The following is a 17,161-nucleotide window of genomic DNA, read 5'->3' as shown; positions in this document are numbered from 1 at the left end:
AACTGATTTTTCTGTTTCAGTTGCACCAGCTGCTGTCCCGGACTTTGCCGCCACCACGCCTCCTGATGTCAGCGAGGAGGTCCTGCTGCCGATCACCCCTTCAGAGGTGCAACAGCGGCTCCAGAAGGCGAGCAACACTGCTCCTGGGGCAGACGGAGTCACCTACTCGGACTTGCGACGTGAGGACCCTGGCTGCCATGTGCTAGCCAGGATCTTCTCGCGCTGCTGGAATGAGCGGAAGACTCCGGTGCAGTGGAAAGTATCCACTACCGTCCTCATCCACAAGAAAGGGGACATCTCGGACGTGACAAACTGGCGGCCTCTAGCATTGAGCTCCACTGTCTCAAAGCTCTTTGCTGCAATCGGTGCGGACCGCACTTCTCTCTGGGCGGAGCGGTTGAACCTGCTCTCCCCGGAACAGAAGGGCTTCCGCACGTTTGAAGGCTGCTACGAGCACAACTTCATTGTGCAGACGGCAATTGATGATGCAAGGCGCAGGGGAGGCCAAGCATGCTTTGCTTGGCTTGATCTGGCGAATGCTTTCGGCTCAGTGCCTCACGCTCACCTCCTTGGAGTACTGAGCAGGATGGGACTGCCAGAGCAATTGCACCATCTAATTGCCGATCTGTACGATGGTTGCTCCACCCGCGTCCGTACACCTGACGGACTAACGGAGGAGATTGAGATCCAGGCGGGCGTCAAGCAGGGCTGTCCACTGTCGCCCATCGTCTTTAATCTCGCGCTCGAGCCGGTACTTCGCGCCGCAACCTCGCTCAGAAATGAGTGTGGTATTCCGCTTTGCGGCGTCAGTGTGAGTGCACTGGCGTATGCGGACGATATCGTGCTTCTGGCGCGGGACTCAGAGGCGATGCAGACGCTCCTCAATGTTGTGGGTGAGGCGGCGACGTGGGCCGGGCTTACCTTCAAGCCGTCGAAGTGTGCCACGCTTCACATCCGCCGTCGGCAGACACTAGGCTCGGTATTCACCCTGCAAGGGGGAGAACCAGCCGTGCTCGGTGCGGGTGACGCCTACCTCCATCTTGGCGTTCCCACCGGGTACAAGGTCTCGCAGACGCCAACGGATGCGATCGCGGCAGTTCGACGTGACTTGCAGCACCTGGACGCTTCCCTGCTGGCTCCCTGGCAGAAGATTGACGCTGTGCGTGTCTTCCTCCTCCCCAGGCTTGACTTTGTCATGCGGGGCGGAGCGGTACGCAAGGGGCCGCTATCTGCGCTCGACAAGGCAGTGAAAGCGGCTGTCAAATCATGGCTCTTCCTTCCACAGCGTGCGTCCACTGAACAGCTGTACCTCGCGCTGGGAGAGGGAGGATGCGGCCTGACGCCGCTCGCGGACGCTGCGGACATCTCGACGATCGTCCACGGCTTCCGCATGCTGCACTGCGACGACGCCACCGTCCGAGACATCGCCTGGGCCACTCTATCTACGGCCGCGCGCCGCCGGCTGGGGAGGGAGCCGAGTCGATCCGATTTGGCCACCTACCTTAGCGGCAGCACTGAGGGCGAGCTCGCACGAGACGGAGGCGACATCCAGTCACTGTGGACACGCGTCAGGAACGCCACAAGGCGCCTTGCGCCGCGTGGCGTCACCTGGCGCTGGAGTGAACTGCTGTCTGAGTTGCAGGTGGAGGTCGGCGGCCGACCCGCCATCGCTGACGACGCGGAACACGGCGGCATCGGAGGGGTGACTGAGCCGGCCACGGAGAGGACGGCGCCTGGGACTACACGACACCTCGAAGATGGCGGCGATGGACCACAGCACTATGATGACAGCGTGGGACGCACCGTCAACACTGGCGTCGAGCATGTCCGGGTGGGAGGGGGCGCCAAACGTCTTCTCTCGCGGACGCTCCGCGAGTGTCTGAGGCAGCGCCTGCGCCACATCCTACTCAGGAAACCGGACCAGGGGAAGGTGTTCGAGTGCACCAGGGAGTCCACAGCGTCCAACCACTTCATAGCGGGAGGCAAATACACCCGCTTCGCAGACTGGCGCTTTATCCATCGCGCAAGGCTCGGAGTCGTGCCTCTGAACGGCTGTCGCCGCTTTGATGGGCGGGCAAACAACAACAAAGCCTGCCGACGCTGTGGACACAACAACGAGACGCTCCCACACGTGATTAACGCGTGTATGGTGCACTCAGCAGCCCTGCAGTATCGCCACAACGCGGTCCTCAATCGCCTCGCGACAGCAGTCGCTGGGCGGCCAAGGAGAGGAAACACTGCTGTTCCTGACATCAGGATCAACCAAGCTGTCATAGGGGACAGCAGTGGGCTGCGTCCGGACCTCGTAATAACTGACGAGGTCGCGAAGACTGTGACCATCGTCGATGTGACAATCCCCTTCGAGAATAGGCGGATTGCGCTCGACAACGCTCGGCAACTGAAGAGGATAAAGTACGCCGACGTTGCGCGCGGATTAGCCGCTCGCGGCTATTCCGTCACTGTCGACGCCCTGGTTGTCGGCAGTCTGGGGGCGTGGGACCGCCAGAACGATGCGGTGCTTCGGCACCTAGGCATCGCCAGCCGCTACTGCCAACTGATGCGGCGATTGATGGTGTCCGACACCATCAAGTGGTCCCGCGACATATACGTGGAACACATCACTGGCCATCGCCAGTATGTGTCCCCCTAGGCTGTGACATGCTCTGACGTCAGGCTGCGAGACCCTCGAGACTGCAGTCGTCGGAGAACTTCGAGGTCGGTGCCTTCGTGACGGCGGTGTCAAGACTCTCCTACACGACGCGGGATCTGCGGCGCTACACCATCTTCGCGCCGCACTGCAGCAGTGCCGAGTCAGTAGCGGTGCGTGCGGTGCTGCCTGGTGCCCCTCCCTCCGTGGTGGCCGCCGAATAAGACCCCCACCCCGGTTGGCGCGGTACTGGGCGGCGCCAAACGTGTGCCTACTGCCCGGCAGTCTCCAGCCAGCGAGGGAAGCAACGCCCTCCTGTCGCGACACCCCAGTGACGTCTGCCGCAAGGCGGACAGAGGGGAGAAGTCCGGCTGAGTGTGACCCGCCTGCGTGCGTGGCGCACCAGCCGCTGGCAGCCGTGCATGTGCAGTGTGCTGTCAGGGCATGGAGAAGAATGAAATAAAAACAAATAGACCCTAAACTAGCTCCAAACCTTCCCGGTCTGAAATAACTAAGGCCGCGCCTATCGCGGGATTAATCTTAATGTGATACACTTAAGTATCCGCGCCTAACGCGGCTTTACAATATTTAAGTAGTGGGCTTAACCCACGAACTAAAATAGTAATAAAATACTTAAGTACGGTTAGAACCGTTCTTCTAAATTTCATCTAAAACTTAATAAATCTGTAAAACTCGTATTGTATAGAGTCATGGATATCCTTTTCTTAAATTTATACTTCGTAAAACTGTAACTAAGAATTATCTCGATAAATAAAAATCTGTTCTTATCAGCTTAGTATCTGATACGTCCTGCATCGCAGGACCAGAATATTAAACTCATTTTTGGCTCATGACGGAGTGCTAGGGGCTTGCTCCACCTCTGTCGCGGGTTGGCCCGGCATTGCAGTACCGCCGGGATCGGCCCACCTAAAATTAATTAAAACACAGCCTGAAATGGGTTAATATTCTGCAGTGATCAGATATTCAGCTGGTGACAAAACTTGTCGTAGATGTCGATGTGCCCAGTAGTTAGCTGCTTACACACCACGTATTGTTTTAATTAATTTAGATTATCTTAAGTACTTTTTTTTTTTTTGCTGTGTGCTTGACCGCTCTTGCAGCCGCATTACACTAGGCTGGTAATTTATGGGGGCACAGGACAGTGCCTTCGGATGCCTCGTTGGCGTCTCTTATGGTCCGGCCACAGATAATTTTAAATAAATTTTTTGGAGTTATGACCTTAGCTCCTCGCGAACGTCGTCGCCGCCGCCGCACGCACGCAGAATACGTGTGTACACACACACACACACACACATATGCAGTTGGCGGTGGACGATGTAAGCACTCGGCTAGGTGTAGCTCGCGCCGGCCTCGCGACGGTCTAGCTCGCGCCGGCCTGGCGCTGCTGTGGGGCGGCGTCACGGCTTCTCCGCTGCCCTGGCAGCTAGCGGCGTTCAAATGGGAGTCGCAGTTTACTCTTCGACATGGAGGCTAGTACTGGGCTGTTGATGAGTGCTCTCGTGAAATGTCGTTCCTTCCGGCACTCGCTTTTGCGATGTTTTCGACGGTCGCCTGTTGCCATATCGGCCCGTACCACCGTGTGTCACTCCCACATGTGGAGCGCACACGCTGCAAGCATTTAGACCCCTCCACTGCGGATTTTCCTGCATCTCCTGCATCTCAGCCAGCCGGCCGGCCCTCGTCCGCCGTCCCCCAGTGTGTGTCCTGTCCTTTTAGTGCTGTGTTTTTTCTTTCTTCTCCTTGTCGTCATGTCCGCCCCCACCACCACCGTCACTACTACCACCACCGCCATCGTGTATACGTCCCCTTCCGCCGCCTCCACCACTATCACTTGGTGTGCCCAGTCCCACCCCCCTCCTTCCATCCCTCCCCTCCTCTCTATCCCTTCGCCCTCGCTCTTTGTCGCCCCCTCTCCCGCTTCTTCCTCTCGTTCTGATCCCTTCCCCCCACTCCCCCAGCCTGTCACTGCAGCTCCGGCTCGGGTGGTGGCCCGTCGGGCCACTGCCCACGCCCAGCTCTCCCCGTCGCCATCGCCATCACCGCCGTCGCCACCACCACCACCACCGCCATCATCGTCGCCATCACCATCACTGACACCTTCGCCTGCACCGTCACAGTCATTATCTCCGGCGCCGACTGCTGCGTCCGTGCCGGGACCTGTCCCTTCCCACCACCTCCCCATCGTTCCCGTCCCTCTTATCACCACCCGCCCTTGGCGAGACGTCGCCGTACTGCCAAATCGATGGCAGCGTGCTCAAGGAGCACTTCAAGAAGACATACTCTAAAACTGATTTTTCTGTTTCAGTTGCACCAGCTGCTGTCCCGGACTTTGCCGCCACCACGCCTCCTGATGTCAGCGAGGAGGTCCTGCTGCCGATCACCCCTTCAGAGGTGCAACAGCGGCTCCAGAAGGCGAGCAACACTGCTCCTGGGGCAGACGGAGTCACCTACTCGGACTTGCGACGTGAGGACCCTGGCTGCCATGTGCTAGCCAGGATCTTCTCGCGCTGCTGGAATGAGCGGAAGACTCCGGTGCAGTGGAAAGTATCCACTACCGTCCTCATCCACAAGAAAGGGGACATCTCGGACGTGACAAACTGGCGGCCTCTAGCATTGAGCTCCACTGTCTCAAAGCTCTTTGCTGCAATCGGTGCGGACCGCACTTCTCTCTGGGCGGAGCGGTTGAACCTGCTCTCCCCGGAACAGAAGGGCTTCCGCACGTTTGAAGGCTGCTACGAGCACAACTTCATTGTGCAGACGGCAATTGATGATGCAAGGCGCAGGGGAGGCCAAGCATGCTTTGCTTGGCTTGATCTGGCGAATGCTTTCGGCTCAGTGCCTCACGCTCACCTCCTTGGAGTACTGAGCAGGATGGGACTGCCAGAGCAATTGCACCATCTAATTGCCGATCTGTACGATGGTTGCTCCACCCGCGTCCGTACACCTGACGGACTAACGGAGGAGATTGAGATCCAGGCGGGCGTCAAGCAGGGCTGTCCACTGTCGCCCATCGTCTTTAATCTCGCGCTCGAGCCGGTACTTCGCGCCGCAACCTCGCTCAGAAATGAGTGTGGTATTCCGCTTTGCGGCGTCAGTGTGAGTGCACTGGCGTATGCGGACGATATCGTGCTTCTGGCGCGGGACTCAGAGGCGATGCAGACGCTCCTCAATGTTGTGGGTGAGGCGGCGACGTGGGCCGGGCTTACCTTCAAGCCGTCGAAGTGTGCCACGCTTCACATCCGCCGTCGGCAGACACTAGGCTCGGTATTCACCCTGCAAGGGGGAGAACCAGCCGTGCTCGGTGCGGGTGACGCCTACCTCCATCTTGGCGTTCCCACCGGGTACAAGGTCTCGCAGACGCCAACGGATGCGATCGCGGCAGTTCGACGTGACTTGCAGCACCTGGACGCTTCCCTGCTGGCTCCCTGGCAGAAGATTGACGCTGTGCGTGTCTTCCTCCTCCCCAGGCTTGACTTTGTCATGCGGGGCGGAGCGGTACGCAAGGGGCCGCTATCTGCGCTCGACAAGGCAGTGAAAGCGGCTGTCAAATCATGGCTCTTCCTTCCACAGCGTGCGTCCACTGAACAGCTGTACCTCGCGCTGGGAGAGGGAGGATGCGGCCTGACGCCGCTCGCGGACGCTGCGGACATCTCGACGATCGTCCACGGCTTCCGCATGCTGCACTGCGACGACGCCACCGTCCGAGACATCGCCTGGGCCACTCTATCTACGGCCGCGCGCCGCCGGCTGGGGAGGGAGCCGAGTCGATCCGATTTGGCCACCTACCTTAGCGGCAGCACTGAGGGCGAGCTCGCACGAGACGGAGGCGACATCCAGTCACTGTGGACACGCGTCAGGAACGCCACAAGGCGCCTTGCGCCGCGTGGCGTCACCTGGCGCTGGAGTGAACTGCTGTCTGAGTTGCAGGTGGAGGTCGGCGGCCGACCCGCCATCGCTGACGACGCGGAACACGGCGGCATCGGAGGGGTGACTGAGCCGGCCACGGAGAGGACGGCGCCTGGGACTACACGACACCTCGAAGATGGCGGCGATGGACCACAGCACTATGATGACAGCGTGGGACGCACCGTCAACACTGGCGTCGAGCATGTCCGGGTGGGAGGGGGCGCCAAACGTCTTCTCTCGCGGACGCTCCGCGAGTGTCTGAGGCAGCGCCTGCGCCACATCCTACTCAGGAAACCGGACCAGGGGAAGGTGTTCGAGTGCACCAGGGAGTCCACAGCGTCCAACCACTTCATAGCGGGAGGCAAATACACCCGCTTCGCAGACTGGCGCTTTATCCATCGCGCCAGGCTCGGAGTCGTGCCTCTGAACGGCTGTCGCCGCTTTGATGGGCGGGCAAACAACAACAAAGCCTGCCGACGCTGTGGACACAACAACGAGACGCTCCCACACGTGATTAACGCGTGTATGGTGCACTCAGCAGCCCTGCAGTATCGCCACAACGCGGTCCTCAATCGCCTCGCGACAGCAGTCGCTGGGCGGCCAAGGAGAGGAAACACTGCTGTTCCTGACATCAGGATCAACCAAGCTGTCATAGGGGACAGCAGTGGGCTGCGTCCGGACCTCGTAATAACTGACGAGGTCGCGAAGACTGTGACCATCGTCGATGTGACAATCCCCTTCGAGAATAGGCGGATTGCGCTCGACAACGCTCGGCAACTGAAGAGGATAAAGTACGCCGACGTTGCGCGCGGATTAGCCGCTCGCGGCTATTCCGTCACTGTCGACGCCCTGGTTGTCGGCAGTCTGGGGGCGTGGGACCGCCAGAACGATGCGGTGCTTCGGCACCTAGGCATCGCCAGCCGCTACTGCCAACTGATGCGGCGATTGATGGTGTCCGACACCATCAAGTGGTCCCGCGACATATACGTGGAACACATCACTGGCCATCGCCAGTATGTGTCCCCCTAGGCTGTGACATGCTCTGACGTCAGGCTGCGAGACCCTCGAGACTGCAGTCGTCGGAGAACTTCGAGGTCGGTGCCTTCGTGACGGCGGTGTCAAGACTCTCCTACACGACGCGGGATCTGCGGCGCTACACCATCTTCGCGCCGCACTGCAGCAGTGCCGAGTCAGTAGCGGTGCGTGCGGTGCTGCCTGGTGCCCCTCCCTCCGTGGTGGCCGCCGAATAAGACCCCCACCCCGGTTGGCGCGGTACTGGGCGGCGCCAAACGTGTGCCTACTGCCCGGCAGTCTCCAGCCAGCGTGGGAAGCAACGCCCTCCTGTCGCGACACCCCAGTGACGTCTGCCGCAAGGCGGACAGAGGGGAGAAGTCCGGCTGAGTGTGACCCGCCTGCGTGCGTGGCGCACCAGCCGCTGGCAGCCGTGCATGTGCAGTGTGCTGTCAGGGCATGGAGAAGAATGAAATAAAAACAAATAGACCCTAAACTAGCTCCAAACCTTCCCGGTCTGAAATAACTAAGGCCGCGCCTATCGCGGGATTAATCTTAATGTGATACACTTAAGTATCCGCGCCTAACGCGGCTTTACAATATTTAAGTAGTGGGCTTAACCCACGAACTAAAATAGTAATAAAATACTTAAGTACGGTTAGAACCGTTCTTCTAAATTTCATCTAAAACTTAATAAATCTGTAAAACTCGTATTGTATAGAGTCATGGATATCCTTTTCTTAAATTTATACTTCGTAAAACTGTAACTAAGAATTATCTCGATAAATAAAAATCTGTTCTTATCAGCTTAGTATCTGATACGTCCTGCATCGCAGGACCAGAATATTAAACTCATTTTTGGCTCATGACGGAGTGCTAGGGGCTTGCTCCACCTCTGTCGCGGGTTGGCCCGGCATTGCAGTACCGCCGGGATCGGCCCACCTAAAATTAATTAAAACACAGCCTGAAATGGGTTAATATTCTGCAGTGATCAGATATTCAGCTGGTGACAAAACTTGTCGTAGATGTCGATGTGCCCAGTAGTTAGCTGCTTACACACCACGTATTGTTTTAATTAATTTAGATTATCTTAAGTACTTTTTTTTTCTTTTTTTTTTTTTTTTTGCTGTGTGCTTGACCGCTCTTGCAGCCGCATTACACTAGGCTGGTAATTTATGGGGGCACAGGACAGTGCCTTCGGATGCCTCGTTGGCGTCTCTTATGGTCCGGCCACAGATAATTTTAAATAAATTTTTTGGAGTTATGACCTTAGCTCCTCGCGAACGTCGTCGTCGTCGCCGCCGCCGCACGCACGCAGAATACGTGTGTACACACACATATGCAGTTGGCGGTGGACGATGTAAGCACTCGGCTAGGTGTAGCTCGCGCCGGCCTCGCGACGGTCTAGCTCGCGCCGGCCTGGCGCTGCTGTGGGGCGGCGTCACGGCTTCTCCGCTGCCCTGGCAGCTAGCGGCGTTCAAATGGGAGTCGCAGTTTACTCTTCGACATGGAGGCTAGTACTGGGCTGTTGATGAGTGCTCTCGTGAAATGTCGTTCCTTCCGGCACTCGCTTTTGCGATGTTTTCGACGGTCGCCTGTTGCCATATCGGGCCGTACCATCGCTTCTCGGCCTTTTGGCTAAGATCAAAGTGTAGTATCTGTTCTTCTGCCACGACACTTCTCGGCCTTTTGGCTAAGATCAAAGTGTAGTATCTGTTCTTATCAGCTTAATACGAGCTAATATGGGCTGATTTCTGCACCGGGAAGCGGTCGCGCTTATTCTCTTGTTTCAGGTCCGCGACCTGAACAATGGAGCTCGTGGTGACGCTGCCGGCAGACGTCTTTCGCTGCCGGATCTGCTTCGTCACCAAGGCGGCAGGCAGACCCACCTTTGGCGAGTACAAGGACCACTCGGCCCTTCTCCGCCACTACAGGAGGCTGCACGACCCGGAAACGGTTCCCGTTTTCGAGTGCGCGTTTTGCGGCCGACGCGACCCGCAACTGAAGAAGCTGCGGACGCATCAGCGGTCCTGCAATGCAGAGACCGCCACCCCCGACGCTGCCAGTCGGGGGAGTGTGAGTATGGGACACGATGCCGTGTCTGACTCTCTGGGGCACCCAGAGAGGTCGGCCGGCGGGAGGTCACAGGCGAGGGCCCCCGAAGCTAGTAGGACAGGCCCTTCGTCCTTAGTTAGTGCTGGGCGAAAGCCACAGGCGAAAGCGGCTCGGGAAGCTAGTACCATAGGCCGCCTAGCCTTAGATATTAGAGAGGGGCTATCGCCACAGCCCAGTCCGGTCCCCGAAGCTAGTAGGACAGACCGGCTGGACTTAGCATTAACTTACGCGGCGGTCCTGACCCGCAGCAGCGTGGTGGGTTCACAGGCTGCCTTGCCCTCACCCTGTGTGAGTGTGCAGGCGTCTGCGACACCCAGGACGGCGGTGGTTGCTACCCCCGCGTCGTGCGTACTGTGTGTGCGCACGCCGAGGAGGTCTGGCATCCCCCTGTCGATACGCTCCGCGACGTCAACCGCGTCGCCACGAGTGCCGAGCGCAAGTTCGGGAGGTGAAGGCAGCACGCTGCCGACGCCTGCCGCCGAACGCGTCGCTCCGGCCAGAGGCGCAGTGTCCGGCAAAGGCCGCGGCTTGCCGCTGCCCGCGCCGGTCTCTGTACCCAGTGGTGTACGCTGGCCACGTCGTGCGGCTGCCGCAGGCGCCTCCCGCCCGCCATCTGTCGGGAGTGTGGGTACCGGCCTGGGACTGCCGCCCGCATTCGCTGCGCCGCCAACAGGTGGCTCTGCGATGCGGGTGGACAGTGGCAGGCAGGCTGCCTCGCTCGCCGCGGCCAGTGGTGGTGCCATTCACGGTGCAGCCGCGCCGCTGATTGACACACCAAAGGACGCGCGCCCGGCGGATGTACCGGGCGGTGTGGTGCTTGTGCGGTCGCAGACGTACACGCGCCGCGTTTCCTCTGCCCTGCCGGCGGCCACGTCGAGTGACGCCCGTCACTCCGTCTCCGTTCAGGCAGGGAGTGCTACTAAACAAACAGCCTCAGTTTCAGATAACGAGTGGCACTTAGTCACCCCACGGAGGGACAGACGCCGTGCTGCAGGACGGAGAACACCGCCCCCGGACCGACGGCGCATTATACCGCCCAGTCCGCATAACAGCGGCCCGGCGCGAGCGAACGCGTCTGGGCGGCCGGCGCGAGCTACACCTCGTGTATCTCGCGCCGGCGGCCGGGCGCGGGCGACCGCTGGGCCATCTGTTGGCGGCGCGGCGAACACCAGCTGCAGTGCGCCCGACCCGAGCGCCAGGCCGGCGCGAGCTACACCTGGAGGCGCCCGGCCGGCGCAGGCTCCGCCAACCACCACTGCGCCATCTGGTAGCGACCGCCGGGCACCTAGTCCGCGTAACAGCGGCCCGGGGCGAGCCGGCGTGCCAGGTCGGCCGGCGCGAGCTACACCTCGTGTTTCTTGCGCCGGCGGCGGGCCGCTGGCGACCGCCGGGCCATCTGTTGGCGGCGCGGCGAACACCAGCCGCAGTGCGCCCGACCCGAGCGCCAGACCGGCGCGAGCTACACCGGCCCCTGCTGCTACCGCTGCGCCACCTGTCATCGGCGCGGCGACCGACAGCAGCGCTGCGCGGCCCACACCAGATGGCAGCACGGCACCACCACCGACGCAGACGACGGAGCGGCGCGACGTGAGCGGAGGGACTGCAGCTGCGTCTCCTGCACATGGCAGCAAGAAGAGGAGACGCCGACGTCGTAACGACCGTCCCAGTCCCAACCTCCCGCCGCAAAACTCCCGTCCTCCACCTGACCTGACAGACCCTCCTGCACCCTCCGAACAGGGCGCAACACAGGCAGCTCCGCCCCCCCCTCCCCCGGCCGACGCTCGGCTAACGGAGAGGCAGCGGCGCTGGCTGGCGGCCCTGGAGAGCGTCCACAACCAACCATGGGACGCATTCGTCGCGGTCGTCGAGGACTTCATCTCCGAGATCGCCGAGACGAAGCCACAACGCCAGGCAGCCGGAGATCGACAGGATGGGCCACCAGCAGCAGCGCACCGCGGCCAGGGCCGCGCCGACGCTGCTGCCAATCCCCCTCCTCCTGCCCCTACACGCGGCCGCGGTGGGCAGCGCGGTAGACGTGGCGCACGGCGCGCGGCGGCCGCCGAGCGTCGGTACGACGCGAGTGCAGCGTCTGAGATTCAGAAGCTGTACCGCGCGGACCGGCGCAAGGCGATGCAGCGCGTCCTTGGCGAGACGTCGCCGTACTGCCAAATCGATGGCAACGTGCTCACGGAGCACTTTAAGGGGGTATATTCTAAATCTGTTTTTTCTGTTACAGATTTACCAGCTGCTGTCCCGGACTTTGCCGCCACCACGCCTCCTGATGTCAGCGAGGAGGTCCTGTCGCTGATCACCTCCGCGGAGGTGCAACAGCGGCTCCAGAAGGCGAGCAATACTGCTCCTGGGGCAGACGGAGTCACCTACTCGGACCTGCGACGTGAGGATCCTGGCTGCCATGTGCTGGCTAAGATCTTCTCGCGCTGCTGGAATGAGCGGAAGACTCCGGTGCAGTGGAAAGTATCCACTACCGTCCTCATCCACAAGAAAGGGGACGTCTCGGACGTGACGAACTGGCGGCCTTTAGCATTGAGCTCCACCATCTCTAAGCTCTTTGCTGCAATCGTTGCGGACCGCACTTCTCTCTGGGCAGAGCGGTTGAACCTGCTCTCCCCGGAACAGAAGGGCTTCCGCACGTTTGAAGGCTGCTATGAGCACAACTTCATTGTGCAGACGGCAATTGATGATGCAAGGCGCAGGGGAGGCCAAGCATGCTTTGCTTGGCTTGACCTGGCGAATGCTTTCGGTTCAGTGCCTCACGCTCACCTCCTTGGAGTACTGAGCAGGATGGGACTACCAGAGCAATTGCATCAGCTAATTGCCGATATGTACGATGGTTGCTCCACCCGTGTCCGTACATCTGACGGACTAACGGAGGAGATAGAGATCCTGGCGGGGGTCAAGCAGGGCTGTCCACTGTCGCCCATCGTCTTTAACCTCGCGCTCGAGCCGGTACTTCGCGCCGCAACCTCGCTCAGAAATGAGTGTGGTATTCCGCTTTGCGGCGTCAGTGTGAGTGCACTGGCGTATGCGGACGATATCGTGCTTCTGGCGCGGGATTCAGAGGCGATGCAGACGCTCCTCAATGTTGTGGGTGAGGCGGCGACGTGGGCCGGGCTTACCTTCAAGCCGTCGAAGTGTGCCACGCTTCACATCCGCCGTCGGCAGACACTAGGCTCGGTATTCGCCCTGCAAGGGGGAGAACCAGCCGTGCTCGGTGCGGGTGACGCCTACCTCCATCTTGGCGTCCCCACCGGGTACAAAGTCGCGCAGACGCCAACGGATGCGATCGCGGCAATTCGACGCGACTTGCAGCACCTGGACGCTTCCCTGCTGGCTCCCTGGCAGAAGATTGACGCTGTGCGTGTCTTCCTCCTCCCCAGGCTTGACTTTGTCATGCGGGGCGGAGCGGTACGCAAGGGGCCGCTATCTGCACTTGACAAGGCAGTGAAAGCGGCTGTCAAATCATGGCTCTTCCTTCCACAGCGTGCGTCCACTGAACAGCTGTACCTCGCGCTGGGAGAGGGAGGATGCGGCCTGACGCCGCTCGCGGACGCTGCGGACATCTCAACGATCGTCCACGGCTTCCGCATGCTGCACTGCGACGACACCGCCGTCCGCGACATCGCCTGGGCCACTCTATCTACGGCCGCGCGCCGCCGGCTGGGGAGGGAGCCAAGTCGAGCCGACTTGGCCACCTACCTTAGCGGCAGCACTGAGGGCGACCTCGCACGTGACGGAGGTGACATCCAGTCACTGTGGACACGCGTCAGGAACGCCACAAGGCGCCTAGCGCCGCGTGGCGTCACCTGGCGCTGGAGTGAACTGTTGTCTGAGTTGCAGGTGGAGGTCGGCGGCCGACCCGCCATCGCTGACGACGCGGAACACGACGGCATCGGAGGGGTGACGCAGCCGGCCACGGAGAGGACGGCGCTTGGGACTACACGACACCTCGAAGATGGCGGCGATGGACCGCAACACGATGATGACAGCGTGGGACGCACCGTCAACACTGGCGTCGAGCATGTCCGGGTGGGAGGGGGCGCCAAACGTCTTCTCTCGCGGACGCTCCGCGAGTGTCTGAGACAGCGCCTGCGCCACATCCTACTCAGAAAACCGGACCAGGGGAAGGTGTTCGAGTGCACCAGGGAGTCCACAGCGTCCAACCACTTCATAGCGGGAGGCAAATACACCCGCTTCGCAGACTGGCGCTTTATACATCGCGCCAGACTCGGAGTCGTGCCTCTGAACGGATGTCGCCGCTTTGATGGGCGGGCAAACAACAACAAAGCCTGCCGACGCTGTGGCCACAACAATGAGACGCTCCCGCACGTAATCAACGCGTGTATGGTGCACTCAGCAGCCCTGCAGTATCGCCACAACGCAGTCCTCAACCGCCTTGCAACAGCAGTCGCTGGGCGACCAAGAAGAGGAAACACTGCTGTTCCTGACATCAGGATCAACCAAGCCGTCATAGGGGACAGCAGTGGGCTGCGTCCGGACCTCGTAATAACTGACGAGGCCGCGAAGACTGTGACCATCGTCGATGTGACAATCCCCTTCGAGAATAGGCGGATTGCGCTCGACAACGCTCGGCAACTGAAGAAAATAAAGTACGCCGACGTTGCGCGCGGATTAGCCGCTCGCGGCTATTCCGTCACTGTCGACGCCCTGGTTGTCGGCAGTCTGGGGGCGTGGGACCGCCAGAACGATGCGGTGCTTCGGCACCTAGGCATCGCCAGCCGCTACTGCCAACTGATGCGGCGATTGATGGTGTCCGACACCATCAAGTGGTCCCGCGACATCTACGTTGAACACATCACTGGCCACCGCCAGTATGTGTCCCCCTAGACTGTGGCATGCTCTGACGTCAGGCTGCGAGACCCTCGAGACTGCAGTCGTCGGAGAACTTCGAGGTCGGTGCCTTCGTGTCGTCGGTGTCGAGATTCTCCTTCACGACGCGGGACCTGCGGCGTTACACCATCTTCGCGCCGCACTGCAGCAGTGCCGAGTCAGTAGCGGTGCGTGCGGTGCTGCCTGGTGCCCCTCCCTCCGTGGTGGCCGCCGAATATGGCCCCCACCTCGGTTGGCGCGGTGCTGGGCGGCGCCGTACGTGTGCCTACTGCCCGGCAGTCTCCAGCCAGCGTGGGAAGCAACACCCTCCTGCCACGACACCCCAGTGACGTCCGCCGCAAGGCGGACAGAGGGGAGAAGTCCGGCTGAGTGTGACCCGCCTGCGTGCGTGGCGCACCAGCCGCTGGCAGCCGTGCATGTGCAGTGCGCTGTCAGGGCATGGAGATGAATCAAATAAACATAAAATAGCTCCTAAATTAGGTCCAAACTACCCCTGATCTGACATACGTAAGGCCGCGCCTACCGCGGGATTAATCTTAAGGTAATATACTTAAGTATCCGCGCCTAACGCGGCCTCATGATATTTAAGTAGTGGGCTTAACCCACGAACTAGAATAGTGATCAAATACTTAAGTACGGTTAGTACCGTTTTTTCTTAAATTTATCTAAACTTAATAAACCTGTAAAACTCATATTGTATAGAGTCATGGATATTCTTTTCTTAAATTTATACTTCGTAAGATTGTAACTAAGAATTATCTCGGAAAATAAAAATCTGTTCTTCTGCCACGACACCCCAGTGACGTCCGCCGCAAGGCGGACAGAGGGGAGAAGTCCGGCTGAGCGTGACCCGCCTGCGTGCGTGGCGCACCAGCCGCTGGCAGCCGTGCATGTGCAGTGCGCTGTCAGGGCATGGAGATGAATCAAATAAACATAAAATAGCTCCTAAACTAGGTCCAAACTACCCCTGATCTGACATAAGTAAGGCCGCGCCTACCGCGGGATTAATCTTAAGGTAATATACTTAAGTATCCGCGCCTAACGCGGCCTCATGATATTTAAGTAGTGGGCTTAACCCACGAACTAGAATAGTGATAAAATACTTAAGTACGGTTAGTACCGTTTTTTCTTAAATTTATCTAAACTTAATAAACCTGTAAAACTCGTATTGTATAGAGTCATGGATATTCTTTTCTTAAATTTATACTTCGTAAGATTGTAACTAAGAATTATCTCGGAAAATAAAAATCTGTTCTTATCAGCTTACTGCTGGTAAGATCGGATACAAAACACTAGATACGCGATGTATTTTCTTTAGTCATTGGTCTCCTAATGCCCGATTATGACGAAGCTGCAGCGGCGGCTCCGGAACGTGGCCAGCCTTGCTGTGAGGGCAGCAACTGCTGGTGCTACTGCCGGACTCTCCCTGCATTGAATACTTCTCCCTCATTTTCTCCCGATTTTGACGAGGGTTGCGAGATGCTCAGGCCCCATCTGCCCCCTGCTCGATCGAGGTTGGCGATCTGGAGCTCGGCAGATGCAGACCGGTCTCGTGTGTGTCCAGCCTCTGCTGTTGACACCGGCGGCACAGTGGTAGTGACATATGTTCCCAGCCATATGATCCTTCACTCTGCTCGCTTTCCTATTTTTCCCCCGGCCAGCTACGTCTGGATTTCCACCGGGGTTGAACACAAGCGTATGACACATCTTGGCCAGAACAATTCTCTGGGTCACACCAAGATCTTATATTCCTGAGGTAATTCGTAGTTACGTCCGCCCGAAGTGTGACGCTCCGGTGAATGGCGCGCACCGTCGAGCAACACCTTCGTGGCTGTGTCCAATTCCTACCGAATAACCTCTCCTAAGTTTCCTTCCTAAGTATTACCTCAATGACTAAAAAATCTGTTCTTATCAGCTTAGTATCTGATACGTCCTGCATCGCAGGACCAGAATATTAAATTCATTTTTGGCTCTTGACGGAGTGCTAGGGGCTTGCTCAACCTCTGTCGCGGGTTGGCCCGGCATTGCAGTACCGCCGGGATCGGCCCACCTAAAATTAATTAAAACACAGCCTGAAATGGGTTAATATTTCATCATCTCCGGCGGTACACCGAAAGGTTACCGCCCTTCGATAGTGCACTTCCTGCGCTCATCGAAGTGCTAGGTGTTCCAGGTGCCAGCCAGCCAGCCAGCCAGCCCAGAGGCAGCAGCAGCAGTTCCCGGTCCCGGCCTGCAGCAGTGGTCCAGCCAGCCAGCCAGCCAGCCAGCCAGCCAGCCAGCCAGCCAGCCAGCCAGCCAGCCAGCCCGCCCTCCGGTGCCAGCAGCAGTCCAGCCAGCAGCGGCAGCAGCAGCAGCAGCAGCGGCCGCCGCCGCCGCCGCCCCGGCCCCGTCCGCGGCAGCAGCGTTCCTGCCTCTCGCCGTCGCCGTCCGCCGTCCGCCGTCGCCGTCGCCGTCCGTCGTCCGTCGTCCCCCAGTGCGTGTCCTGTCCTTTTAGTGCTGTGTTTTTTCTTTCTTCTCCTTGTCGTCATGTCCGCCCCCACCACCACCGTCACTACTACCACCACCGCCATCGTGTATACGTCCCCTTCCGCC

At 59.4% G+C, this 17,161-nt stretch overlaps 1 protein-coding gene, 2 non-coding genes and 2 pseudogenes across 3 annotated transcripts; all 5 read left to right on the top strand.

Annotated features, from left to right (window-relative positions):
* Window positions 1-3,379: 3,379 nt before the first annotated feature.
* Window positions 3,380-3,579, top strand: LOC126191690 (U2 spliceosomal RNA). Its single transcript, XR_007538445.1, has one exon. It is a non-coding gene; the product is annotated as a U2 spliceosomal RNA (small nuclear RNA).
* Window positions 3,580-8,332: 4,753 nt separating this feature from the next.
* Window positions 8,333-8,532, top strand: LOC126191689 (U2 spliceosomal RNA). Its single transcript, XR_007538444.1, has one exon. It is a non-coding gene; the product is annotated as a U2 spliceosomal RNA (small nuclear RNA).
* A 726-nt stretch (window positions 8,533-9,258) lies between these two features.
* LOC126191716 (U2 spliceosomal RNA) lies at window positions 9,259-9,370 on the top strand (annotated as a pseudogene).
* A 24-nt stretch (window positions 9,371-9,394) lies between these two features.
* On the top strand, window positions 9,395-15,800 carry LOC126263561 (uncharacterized). The gene is made up of 3 exons (XM_049960654.1): window positions 9,395-11,076; window positions 11,128-15,049; window positions 15,524-15,800. Exons 1-2 carry the CDS (start codon window positions 9,395-9,397, stop codon window positions 14,564-14,566), a joined length of 5,121 nt encoding a protein of 1,706 aa, XP_049816611.1. The 3' UTR covers window positions 14,567-15,049; window positions 15,524-15,800.
* A 649-nt stretch (window positions 15,801-16,449) lies between these two features.
* Window positions 16,450-16,624, top strand: LOC126191693 (U2 spliceosomal RNA; annotated as a pseudogene).
* The last annotated feature ends 537 nt before the right edge of the window (window positions 16,625-17,161 follow it).

Source organism: Schistocerca nitens, chromosome 6 (genome assembly GCF_023898315.1).
Source record: "Schistocerca nitens isolate TAMUIC-IGC-003100 chromosome 6, iqSchNite1.1, whole genome shotgun sequence".
Lineage (NCBI taxonomy): Eukaryota > Metazoa > Arthropoda > Insecta > Orthoptera > Acrididae > Schistocerca > Schistocerca nitens.
This window is presented reverse-complemented; position numbering and strand designations above follow the sequence as displayed.

Coding starts and splice junctions, on each gene's coding strand:
- LOC126263561 (XM_049960654.1), top strand. CDS start 9,395: ATGGAGCTCGTGGTGACGCTGCCGGCAGACGTCTTTCGCTGCCGGATC. Junction 11,077..11,127: donor TCTTGCGCCGGCGGCGGGCC/GCTGGCGACCGC, acceptor CACCAGCCGCAG/TGCGCCCGACCCGAGCGCCA.